This window comes from Coffea arabica, chromosome 1e (assembly GCF_036785885.1).
Source record: "Coffea arabica cultivar ET-39 chromosome 1e, Coffea Arabica ET-39 HiFi, whole genome shotgun sequence".
NCBI lineage: Eukaryota > Viridiplantae > Streptophyta > Magnoliopsida > Gentianales > Rubiaceae > Coffea > Coffea arabica.
In genome coordinates, this window is record NC_092311.1 from 51,146,520 (window position 1) to 51,158,232 (window position 11,713).

The window sequence follows — 11,713 nt, forward strand, 5'->3', positions numbered from 1 at the left end:
ATTATCCATCCTCCCACCCAAAAGTGAAAAAAAAAAATTCCAAAAACTTGCTTTAGTTTGGCATCAGCTATCATTTTTTAAACCCTCTTGCCCCTCTCCGCATCCTTCCCACCCCGCTATCATTCCATGCCTAAATAAAGATTTAGCAAATCCTAATAATTAAAATTAATTAGGGAGTCAAACGTACAAAATACAAAGATCTTGCAAGAACGTGTACTTTTACCCGCAGAATATATGTGTACTTTCTAATTAGTATACCTTTTAATATCAGTATTTATCGTGTTTTTTGTTCTAGCTTTTAGAGGAGGATAATTGCTTAAACACTTCAGCAATCTTAAGGCAATCTCTGAAGTTTTGGGATACTTCGGTGATTTAAATTTTGAACTTTTGAAGTTTTACAATCTAGCAATAAAAAAATAAATCCCCCAACTCATATCCATTTTTACTCTTAAAAAAATGGGATCTGATTTTTTTTTTTCACTTATAAAAATGATCACACATGGGTCGAAAGGTGAATTCGGACTAAGAAGTGATCAGAATTGAAAAATGATCACACATATTTGTAAGGTATGTAAAATCATTATTTTAAAAACAAGGAATTGAAAATTTTACTTGTCAATATGTGAAAAATGTCTTGAACGATTTTCACAAATATTTATACCAGCATCTTGGCCAACGGCCACCCATGAAGTTCTCCACCTTGCCTTGGTGGTTGGTGCTTCCAAACCAGGCCCTTGAAGCTAAAGGTCACCCTTAAAACCGTTCAAAAGGCTTTAGATTACTAATTACAGAGCATGCAATCTTGATTCTTGAATGCAAGATCACCGATGCAATCGGAAGAGTGCTTAAACCAAAAACCAACAAGAGAAGTGATATACTAAGCTAGACAGCCACGAGGATTAGCATCTCTGTAATTGCACATCCTTCAAAAGAAAAAGATGCCTGGCGATGTAGATTGAGAAAACAAACTTGTTAACAAGAACATCAATAATGTACATATTTCATTTCACTTCAGAGAATTAATGGAAAGCAAGAAATCACAAAAGCAGTGTCAACGTTGGATGGCACTAGGATTTAGCACAAGGGAAATATCTGGGGACGAAGGAAGGGTAAAGACCAGTGATAACCCTCTACCAACCGCCCGTTGGTGGCCATCTCCATGATTAGCTTATGCAGCGCGCGGAAGGGGCTTAACACCACCCTCCAATGCACCACCTGCCGCGAACCAAGGCAGAACCCTCTACGCTTACTCCCTAACCGGATGCTGCTGCCCTTGCGCCTTCTTTGCCCTCGGCGTGTCCGGCACCAGCCTACCACCACCGCGGAGTTGGAAAATAAAGAAATGGTTATGCCACCTCTCCTAATTAGCATTCTGAGGATGTTGCTGCTGTTCTTTTGGCTAAAGTGCCATGGGACAAACTTTTGCAGAGGAGTTAAATATATATAGTATCAACTATCAAGTAAAGCTGATGGATCGTGAAGTTAGTTGATGATGAATGTCATTATGATTGTAATTATGACTATCATATTCTTTCTGCGGTGATGCTAATGGTCGAATATAATAATGGTTCAAAAGCAGGAATTTTTCCTTTTGCCATCTTTAGAGTTGTGGGTGTAATGATTAGGCAACGGGTGCTTTTGCTTAATAACTGTTTTAGGATGAATTAAAATATCACATTAGAAATTTTTGCACCTAGCTACGTGTTCCCATAAACACCAAAGAAGACTTGACAAAACCTATTAGCAATATGCATGATAGAGCTGGTTGCCTTTCTCTTCATCTTTTTATGCAGAGCCCTAGTTAGATTTGCAAATAGCATCGAAGATGGAGTGAAAATGGAAGAGATTTATGGTGGGACAATTTCAATAATCCTTTTTGTTTGAATAATAATCATAAATAGAGCAGCTGGTAGCCAATGGCAAAGTCATCAGGACCATGCAGGGAGAGCACCGCCATTTGTAGCACTAAGTGAGATGATCGCAATACTTGTATTGATTTGATTGATCGCAATTACTGATAGTGTTAACAAAGATAACAAGATAAAATATAGTGTAAATTAATGATAATGTATCATTTTATTTTAATTGAAATATCTTGGCACGTTTCGACCACTTTTAGTACTTTGTCATTGATTTGTAAGTTCTCCATGCCGTTAATTTTGTTAACATTATGATTGATTAAATTTAAATGGAACAAATTTAAGAGTTTACGGTGCAAAGTGTTCAAAATTAAGAGTTTTTGAATATTGGGATGGCCATTTTTCCAGATATGTGTTTTTGAATAATTTCAAATAAGTTCTTAATTCTCTGCTTATTTCACACACACGTTTACTGAATAATGCACTATAGTGAAATTATCTTTAAAATACACCAAAAAGCTAGTGGGTTTACATTTTATTTACTAATAATAAAATCTAGGAAAATGTTTCGTACTGGAAAATGAATTTAGACAGACTAGTGCAAGTAACTGTGGAATCAAAATTTCGGCCCACTACTTTATAAGAAATAACCCAAATAAGATATTTCTCCCTCGACAAAAAGAGTAAAATAAAAGAATTAATCTTTTCTATACTTACAATGCACATACTGCCAGTCTTGATTAAATGAAGTATTATGAGTTCAACGATAATAATACAGTATATGAAAGATTTACTCAAAATAAAATATTTACTGCATTGAGAGGCCCAATCCATATGCCAGTGCCTCTCGTCATCATTCAAAGCCCACCATGAGTACTGTAGCCCCTCCCTAGGTGTTTATAGTTTACGAAGTTAAATAATTAGAATGGCATCGCCCCTTTAACCTTTCTGGACGTATTCTAGTAGTAGTTTGCACGTTGTCTCCAAGTAGAGATACATTTTCAGCATTCTCTCCTTCTCTGCTTGCTTATTTGAGTTTTCCAACTCCAGCCAGAGAAGCAAACAAGTTCAGCCACCATCAAGCCAATGAACCTTGCATAATTTATACTTTAATCATGTGGATAAAGTAGAATGTTTCCATGTTTGTCGGTAACGTTGTTTTTCAGCCAAGAATCAAACCGACCGTAGAAGAATGCCGCATGTATAAGCTGCCGGGGAACCATCCCCACCGCACGAATTCAACAAATTTATCCAAACGCATTACATTGGCATTTTGTTTTCTTTTTTCGTACTCCCTTCATCCCAAATTCTTTATCGCTGGAATTCCATTCCATCCCGTTAAGAATAGTGGCTTAATTATTAATGATCGTGGAAAACAAGAAAGGAAACCAGTGTAACCTTTTTCTTATCTTTTGATAGAGGAAATTCAAATACTACGCCAACTTGAGGTTGAGGGGAAACAAATAATATAAAAGAAATAGAGAAACCACAATTTGCAGCTAGCATTGATTAATGCTGCCGGACTGTGAGACATTCATGTCTTATGCATCTGTTCAGAGTTGCCCAGAAAGAGGGATTCTGTTCGACTGCCAAAGCAGTCACAAAATCTCCCAGAAATTAATGCCAAAATAAACACCATCCGTCCCAGAAAAGCCACACTCCAATTAAAACTAATAAGCCTAGAAAAAAGTCTATTTCCTGTACTGCAAAAACTACCATAAAAACCTGCAGGACCCAAAACTTTCCATTGGAAGCAAACCAACAACTGGCCACCCCCAACCCCAGCCTCTTTTTTTTTTTTTTGTGGGTGTTGGGGGAGGGGTATGAAACAGCTGGTCTTTTTCCCTTCTCTTTTTTTTTTTTTTTGGTAGAAAATCAACTGATCTTCTTGATTCTTGATAGTAGTAACTAGTAAATCCGGCAGAATGACAGGAACAAGTTGTAGTATTACTAGTTTACAACTCCTACTTCTTAGAGCCACCGTCACCATTCACCGGATATTTGAGGGCATTAAGTTCCACTTTCCTAAGGGCGGCTTTACCAAGGTCAACCCCACAGACATCTGAGAGTCTAACGAGGTAGAGTAACACGTCTGAAAGCTCCTCCCCCAGGTGTTGTTTCTCTTCATCTTTCCAGTTTGGTAGTCCCTTTGGCACCTCTCCTTTCCACTGGAATATCTCAGAAAGTTCCCCCATTTCTCCAACCTGTTTCACAGTAACAACAAAATCAAGGTTACCGCTGTTCTGACTTTGTCATATTCCTGTGTTGTCTTGGCCAAAAAACCAAAAGCAAAAGCAAGTAATGGAGTTGGGTTTTCAGGATTTGGATCAAAAAGAGAAAAAATGGATGTTCTATTTACATGTTGCTCCTCCGATGCCATGTTTTCAGCTCAGCAATATGTAAAGATGAAAAGAATTGAAAGCTAAGTTTTGTACTAGAGACAAGTCACAAAGATGTATTGAACGGGACTCTCGATTCGAGTAATTACCAAAGCCAGGAGAAGATTTCTGGGGCTGTGGAAACGTTCCCAATCTCTTTCCCTAGCAAAGTCGTCCATTTTCTTCGTGAGAAGATCAAGAGTCACCCGCTCCCCTCCTTCCTTAAGCCCTGTCATCTGTGTTTTACCCTGATACCAGCACCAAAAACACACTTCAGGAAAGACTGCTACACAAATGCAAGTGCTGCTGGGTAGTTCAATATATATATATATAAGCAAAACCAGCCAAGCATACAACGGTCTAAAGTGGATTTCTCCCAGAATAAATATATGAAAATCATTTTTGTTTTCTTTCAAGAGGGCAAAAATATATATTGAAAATCATTTAATGCATTTAAAATTTGGGACACTGAGTCATGGTTTTATTACATCGAAAACGATATTGTATGATTAAGATACGTAATGTATTATTAGTTGCTGGTGTATTATTTTGAATCACATATGAGTAGACTGTAGAGTAAGGAAATGTGGGTATTTTGAGGCAATTAGATAGGAGGGGATCAGTATCACCCTAAAGATAGATAGATACTACGTACCATTGTGTGGTGTATATTGAACATTTAATAGTTTTCAGTGCTTCCAATCAATGGACAGACATTAATCACTAAAATCTGTGTCATTAGTTAATGGTGTAGATGCGGTTAATTTGGGATGCGACGAATGAGAGAGATTAATTGTGACATAAATTTTCCAATAAGCAACGAATTTTATTGTATTTTTATACGCCCATTGTCTTAGCATTTATTTTTATACGAAATTGGTTGCATTTTTAATTGCCTTAGCCTTCGTTTTTAATTACTATCTATATTTGTTTTTCCGTATTAGAGCATAGGTGGTATGGTGCAGCTAATCTGCCAGGTCATACTGGGCTGACATTCCTTGTTGGACGAGGAACAGATGTCAATGAATGAATGGATACTGGACTTGGCACCCGGGAGGGAAGCCTCGTGCACGCAACGCATGGACCCATTTGGCCTTCTCGGCTGCCTTCTTCTTTTTTCAGCAAACGGGCTAACATTTTTAATGTTAATATAAACTTGATAACACTACAAGTAAGAGCAAGTGCCCCAATATATATATATATATATATATATATATATATATATATATATCATCTTCTGCACTCTTTTTGGGCAGCTTTTAGAATTTCTCTCTTCCAGCTTTTAGAATTTTGAACGTTGCCTCGTTCTCATATTTTATGTTAGTTTATATATATATAAAAGAATAGATGATTAATCTCATTCCAAAGTGAGCGCTAATAACAGGAAGTATATCAAATTAAACATGACACAAATGCATAGAGATTTGAAATCAAATGACACAACAGATCTAAAAATAATAAAAATGATGATAATATTGAAACCCCAGAAGAGGAATATCATTATAATTCGATAAATCTATGTGCATATGTAAAGAGGAACTTAGATCTGACATAATATGTGTGGGAAATTCTGATTAAATCTACTAAATTTCTCAAATCTCACAAAAAAAGGCGAAAAAGCAAAAAAAAAAAAAATCCTCTCACAAAGATATCCTAGCAAAAAATAAAATTCCCACTAAAAAAATCAAGAGGAGAGAATATTTCACTAGGAAATCTTAAGAAAAATTTATTCAAAACAAAAGAAATAAAACCTAAAAGAGAAGGCTTCCTAAGACCAAATTGTATGATCCATCTTCCACGAGAGACCTAAATGGGATTTTGATCGGAAGAATTTTAGAGAAAAAAGATTAAAAAAAAAAAAGAGAGTTTTAAAGGGAGGAGGAGGATGGGCATGAAATAGCATATGATAGAATTCAAGTCTTCATATTAATAACCCCGAGTTTGCATTTGGATGTGCTAAAGCGCTTTTCTTGCATTTCGAACTCGCAGTTGCAATGATTCGAAAAACATTCCGTACAAAGGACAATATTATTGGATTTATTAAAATTAAGATCTTAAAGATACCCCAAATTCTGTTTAAACAATTCAAAAACTCAAGAAAGCCCAAATTCAAGAATCATTTCTTCAGCTAATCCGTATCCCGCAGATTATGTGCCAGTACTGACGCAAACAAGTACTCAACACCAGGATATCTTGAGAAAAATGAGTATTCGAATTTTGTCAATCGTAAACTCCGAGATAAACAAGTCCTCTGGGCTCTAATTGGGTGGAAACATGAAACGACATACATTTTCCTTTTTTCGGTAGATCCCAATTTCTGATTTCCAAAAAGATACTTCAGAAATTTCTCCAGTGGATGTCATGTTTGGTCCAAAACGGGATTCTTGATTGATGGAAGATTCTGTCAATTGTCACGGTCGGGATTAAGCCTTAAGGAAGGGGGGATTCTTTACGGCGGGCCGACACTCCCTTATGCTTTGGTTATCGGTACAGACGAAAACTTTGTCGATAATGGATTGAAATTCTGATGGATAACAAATCAGTTTGACGCAACATTTATCGGAAAAATTGTTTTAAGAAATTGCCCAAAATCCAAATGTTGCTTTCGCCTGGTTAACTTCAAATTAGAAACAGCAAGTTATTTCTATCAACTACGCTAAAACAAACAATTATGCAACCAGAAATTAAAGTTTTAAAGAAATCTAAGCCAGAAACTATTGTTTCTAACGTCCGACTGGGACTGCATTTTCACTATAGCTGGTTCGACTGATCAGATCACTCAACACGAAAAGCAGCAGTAAAAAAAAAAAGAAGAATAAATGAAATTAGGATAATACGATCTCATAACATTAACATCCAATAAACACTTAAGTTTGAATCTGTTATAATTGGTATAGTCAAAATTAGTGGAGTAATTTAAGTCCGAATGGTCTCGTTTTCTGGTATAATCCACACAGATATCCACATCCATTTTACGATTTACGACTAATTCTATTCGAACTGCATCGGCCCTTACAGAAAAGCTCTCCGATACGATATATTTATTTTTTCCATTCTCATGGGTTTCAAATCCTAAGGCCTCGTGCATCATGTTTTCTTTTGTTTTGCTCTGGAAAAGCCTGCTTGTTACAAATTTGGTTCGGTTCTTGCTTAAATGGACCACACAAGAATAGGAGACAATAATAATGTTTTCAACCCTGTGGACACCTGGATCCAATGTTTTCACTGGGTAACAGTTGCACCCATTTTTGCATTTATGTTTACTTCCTCCGATCCATATTAGTACATGGAAGATTTAAGATGGAAAAGGACACTGGCTTTCTGCCTTGTCTATTTGAGTCTTTTATTGCCCTCGGGCCAAATTTGGTGATCAGGCAAATTGCATAATACTTACTATATGGCACTATTAATTTCTAATCAGACCACAATTAGGCAATGAGTTTGGCATGGCTAGGTTGGCCTTTTCATTTCTGTACTTCAAGAAAGTTTTTCCTCCACCATGATTACATATTTGCAATCTTTTTTCCTCATCTTTTTTTTTTTTTTTTACATATAAAATCGTTTTGATGGGGGGTGGAGGGAAGCTAATATCCAAATCCTAATTGAATCCACCTAGCCAATTGGTTCGAATATAGTAGTAACATCTTGCTACAAGATTTTGCGCATGTGACCATTGGTGACAAATGCATATTTTTGGGGGCCACTTTCATGTGCTACGTGCAGTTGCCCTCCTTTGTATTTTGTAGCCCTCAACTCAACGTGCGAGCCAAAACCCAGAGGACCCTGGATCCCTATTTTATACGAGCCCAAGAAATTTTATGAGTCCAGCTTTTGTGCATGAAATTAGAACAATCATTTGCATGTGTTACTGCTTTAAAGGACTCTTCCTTCGAATCTTTTCAGAAATCCGCATAGAAATTTGCGACTTCAGAGACTACTGATTTACGAAATCTTAACGTCAAGCGTGCAAGTGTTGCTGCAACTAGGCAAATTTTTAGTACCACTCTTTCCTTTTTGGACATCCGTCTAGACTAAACTGGAAACCAGTCTTTCTAACATAGCGAAACCATCATGTCGATAAAAAGTTCAAAAATTTGCCTCTCTTGTATCCTGTTCTCGGATTTCAGTCCTCTGCTGCTGTGATTTACAGGACAGCAGATGATGAAGAAAGGTATAAAAGAGATGAAATTAGGATTTAGACGGAAAAAGAAAAATATAGTACATGGGATGAGATGAGATGGACTGTTGGATCCCAAAACACGAATCTTAGTTCCAAATCCAGAAGATCGACACCAATTTGGATGTTGAACGTTGAAAATGGGGAAAGCCTTTCTTATGATTAATTACAGGGAATATTTCCATAGAATTGAAGCAAAATTCCAGTGCCCAACTTAGAGGGTACCCTCGCTCTAGTACAAAGATTACCTATGGCAAACACATTTGTAGTGGTATGCACTGTGGATTGGGTCGTTCCCCTCCACTGGAACTTGCTCAGCACTACACTTGTACTTGCACCCTCTGCATTCGTTGTACGTGCAGGTTGGCGCCACCGATCCTATCATCAATCTTTTTGAATTCTTGTACATCCTTCCTTTGCCACCAGTCTAAAAATTCGCACAATTTTTGTTGGTAGAAATAGTCAGTGAAACGACATAGACACAAATTAAACTGGTAAATCCACATTGCTAATTTACGTAGAAATGCTTGTCTGCTGCACCTGAAACTGCAATTCCTGTTGGGAAGAAGACATTTGGGTGGCCTTCAAATGATTAGAGCGAGCCAATATTGGAGTTCTTGACCCTGCTACACCTGTAACTGTAAGCCATCAATTAGTATGTAGCACAAAGTAAAGAGGATTGATTAACATTTACTACGCGAACGCCAAATAAATCATAGTAATTCTATGCTGTGTGACAAGAGAAGTGCTGTGTATTGAAATTTGAAGATAATTAACCTTGCAGGACTAGTAGTAGTTCTGTACAGAACAGAATGATGAGGAGCAACAGCAAGGAGGGATACTTAGTCTTTGCCATTCTGGGTTTGCTGCATAAACAAGTTCGATGGAGGAATGGTTCTGAATATACTAATGGGATATGACTGTGGGAAGGAGAAAGGAAGAGATAGAAATGGGAAGGATTGAGGGTTGTGGTTGAGCAAGGACCATAAGAGATAGGCTGGCTAAATATTCAGTACTCGAAAGGGGAGCACACATAGGAGGTCCCCAACTGACAAAGTTCCCATCAAAGGGCTCGTGTAGTACTATACCTAGAATGTGTCTAATGGTTACAAAATTACCCAACACTCGTCCCAGAAAATTTATAATGGGGCTCTGATTCTTTTCAGAGGTTAAAAGTTCAAGGGTTGATTTGAGTTTTGTGGTGCGCTGACGTGTGTGTAGTCTGTATTTGCGGGGGAGGGGTCGCACATATCTTTGCCTACCAGCATTAAGGCCTTCCACACCCAGGCAGGCCAACACGATTGCGTCCTGTCTTCTGCGAAGACTGAAAACTCATACTTGCTACCTAGTAGAAGAATCAAGAATGTGGAACTATTTGCGTTAGACAAGACAGATTCTTCAACTGTAGCATGGCCGCGACTCTTTACCAGTGGGAAAGGCACGTCTACTTGCGTAAATTCTAAGGCGTAAAAATTCATTTGAAATAGATACTGAGGTTTTACTTATTAGACTTGTAAATGTATGAATTTGGCTCCGATCATCATCACGAGTCAGAATATATTTTCGAGACGATAAGTTGCTCATAGAAATACTTAGAGATGGCCTGTCAACACAATTTTCATATTAAACGCATGATTAAAACCCACATCCTTGTACGAGAAAGTGATTCGTTCTTTTTAATTGAACCAGCTTGTCTTCATGTTAGACATGGTGCGTGGAGCCATGACCCTTGAGCATATTAAAAAAAAGAAGAACAAGAAGAAGGGCTCTTTCTTCAACCGAGCACTGAAGAATTAATCTTAGGTAGTGACATTTCATTATTGAGGTTAATTACTAGGCCCTACAGGAATGAAAGAAAGGTCAAAAAGTCTTCAAAATAATTGGCGTTTGGTCCTCATCAAGATTCTTTTTTCTTTTGTTCTTCCATACTAGTATTTTGAGGGTGGTCCTGACTCCTGACCGAGAAATCAAATTTGTATCGTTTTGATATGGGAAATTGACAGGGATGTCTTCATATGCGATAGCAGCAATTTGGTGGGATCAAAGGGCGAATGGCGGGAATGGGAGAGGCGGTCTGAGGCTATTATTCTTTCATTTCGTGAACTTCAAGCGTATCATCTACACTCACTCGGCAATGCCAACTTGTACCAACTCGGTCTTCACAAATCACATGCAATGAGATCGCAAAAGTAAATAAATAAACAGATAAACAAAAGAAATACTTACTAGTAAAAAGTAGGGGAAGAGAATTTTCATTTTACCATTTTACTTGTCAAGAAGGAGAAAAAATGTCCTTGGAATATGAAGGCGTAATTGAAGGGAGAATTAATTGTATTTACTAATCAAGTAGGTTTTTTTTTGGTTTTGAAAAACAACAGAATTACAAGCGTAACTGAATATGTGAAGTTGGACGCTCAATCCTATGAGTAGTCCTATGGACTTGCTAGAAAGACCAGCAGATTAAGGGTCTGTTTGGTTGGAAGTAAAATGTTTTCCTTGGGAAAATATTTTCCGTGGAAGTAATTTTCCATGAAAATCATTTCCCTTTCATCATTTTCAGGTGTTTGGTTAGCTTATTGAAAATATTTTCTTACTTCATTTTTCTGATGTTTGTTTAACTTTTGAAATATTTTCACTTTTATCTCTATCTTTACTTTCTACACATTATAACTACATACTTCTTCCCATGCAAAATAAGAAAATTTATCTCATTGTTTAACTTTAAAAAATCTTGGAGAAATGTATATATGAATAAAAAATATCTCCTTAAGTAATAAACAAATTGCTGGCCATTTAGTGTCAAATATCAATCACATGCAATGCTTATTGTGACATATATCTTGCACTCTCACTGCTGAAAGTTTCTCTAGAAAAGAATGTCCCTATTATACATAATTAATTACTAGCATAGGATGAGCAGGATGAGGTTTTTTTTTTTATTTTGAATATACTAGGGGGAGGGTTGGGTTGGGTTGGGTGGTACGGGGGAGGGAGTGTAAGGAAGAGGTCTTGGGTTCGAGTCTTCCTGTTTATACTAAAAAAAAAAAAGAACATACTACAAGATGTTTTCAGTAAGTTTGGAACATACTACATGCGAGATGCATGCATTTCAGAAAACAACTTCAGTAAGTTTGGAAGGGAAGTTGTTTTCCATAAGATGAGTGAAAATATTTTACATAGGAAAATGTTTTCAGTAACTTTTGTGCAACCAAACGCGGGAAATTAGGAAAATATTTTCCTGGAAAACATTTTCACCCGAAACAAACGGACCCTAAATGGCATTTGGATCATCTGTAACG

General features: G+C 37.0%; 2 protein-coding genes across 3 annotated transcripts; both read right to left on the minus strand.

Annotated features, from left to right (window-relative positions):
* Nucleotides 1-3,302: 3,302 nt before the first annotated feature.
* On the minus strand, nt 3,303-4,644 carry LOC113689882 (uncharacterized). The gene is made up of 2 exons (XM_027207684.2): nt 4,348-4,644; nt 3,303-4,063 (listed from the first exon to the last, which is right to left on the minus strand). Exons 1-2 carry the CDS (start codon nt 4,471-4,473, stop codon nt 3,824-3,826), a joined length of 366 nt encoding a protein of 121 aa, XP_027063485.2. The 5' UTR covers nt 4,474-4,644; the 3' UTR covers nt 3,303-3,823.
* Nucleotides 4,645-8,555: 3,911 nt separating this feature from the next.
* Nucleotides 8,556-9,659, minus strand: LOC113713192 (uncharacterized). 2 transcript variants are annotated; one of them, XM_027236858.2, is made up of 3 exons: nt 9,192-9,659; nt 8,955-9,046; nt 8,556-8,841 (listed from the first exon to the last, which is right to left on the minus strand). In XM_027236858.2, the coding sequence occupies exons 1-3, from the start codon at nt 9,268-9,270 to the stop codon at nt 8,659-8,661; spliced, it is 354 nt and encodes a 117-aa protein (XP_027092659.1). In that variant the 5' UTR covers nt 9,271-9,659; the 3' UTR covers nt 8,556-8,658. The 2 variants fall into 2 exon arrangements, with proteins under 2 accessions (XP_027092659.1, XP_027092651.1); XM_027236850.2 differs by having other exon boundaries at nt 8,955-9,052; nt 9,192-9,658.
* Between the last annotated feature and the right edge of the window lie 2,054 nt (nt 9,660-11,713).

What these genes read in the sequence shown, in the direction of transcription:
- LOC113713192 (XM_027236850.2), bottom strand. Translation starts at nt 9,270, where the DNA reads ATGGCAAAGACTAAGTATCCCTCCTTGCTGTTGCTCCTCATCATTCTG. An exon ending in ACTACTACTAGTCCTGCAAG is followed by an intron (nt 9,053 to 9,191) that starts GTTAATTATCTT and finishes GATGGCTTACAG; the next exon opens with TTACAGGTGTAGCAGGGTCA. An exon ending in AACAGGAATTGCAGTTTCAG is followed by an intron (nt 8,842 to 8,954) that starts GTGCAGCAGACA and finishes GCGAATTTTTAG; the next exon opens with ACTGGTGGCAAAGGAAGGAT.
- LOC113689882 (XM_027207684.2), bottom strand. Translation starts at nt 4,473, where the DNA reads ATGACAGGGCTTAAGGAAGGAGGGGAGCGGGTGACTCTTGATCTTCTC. An exon ending in GAAATCTTCTCCTGGCTTTG is followed by an intron (nt 4,064 to 4,347) that starts GTAATTACTCGA and finishes ACTGTGAAACAG; the next exon opens with GTTGGAGAAATGGGGGAACT.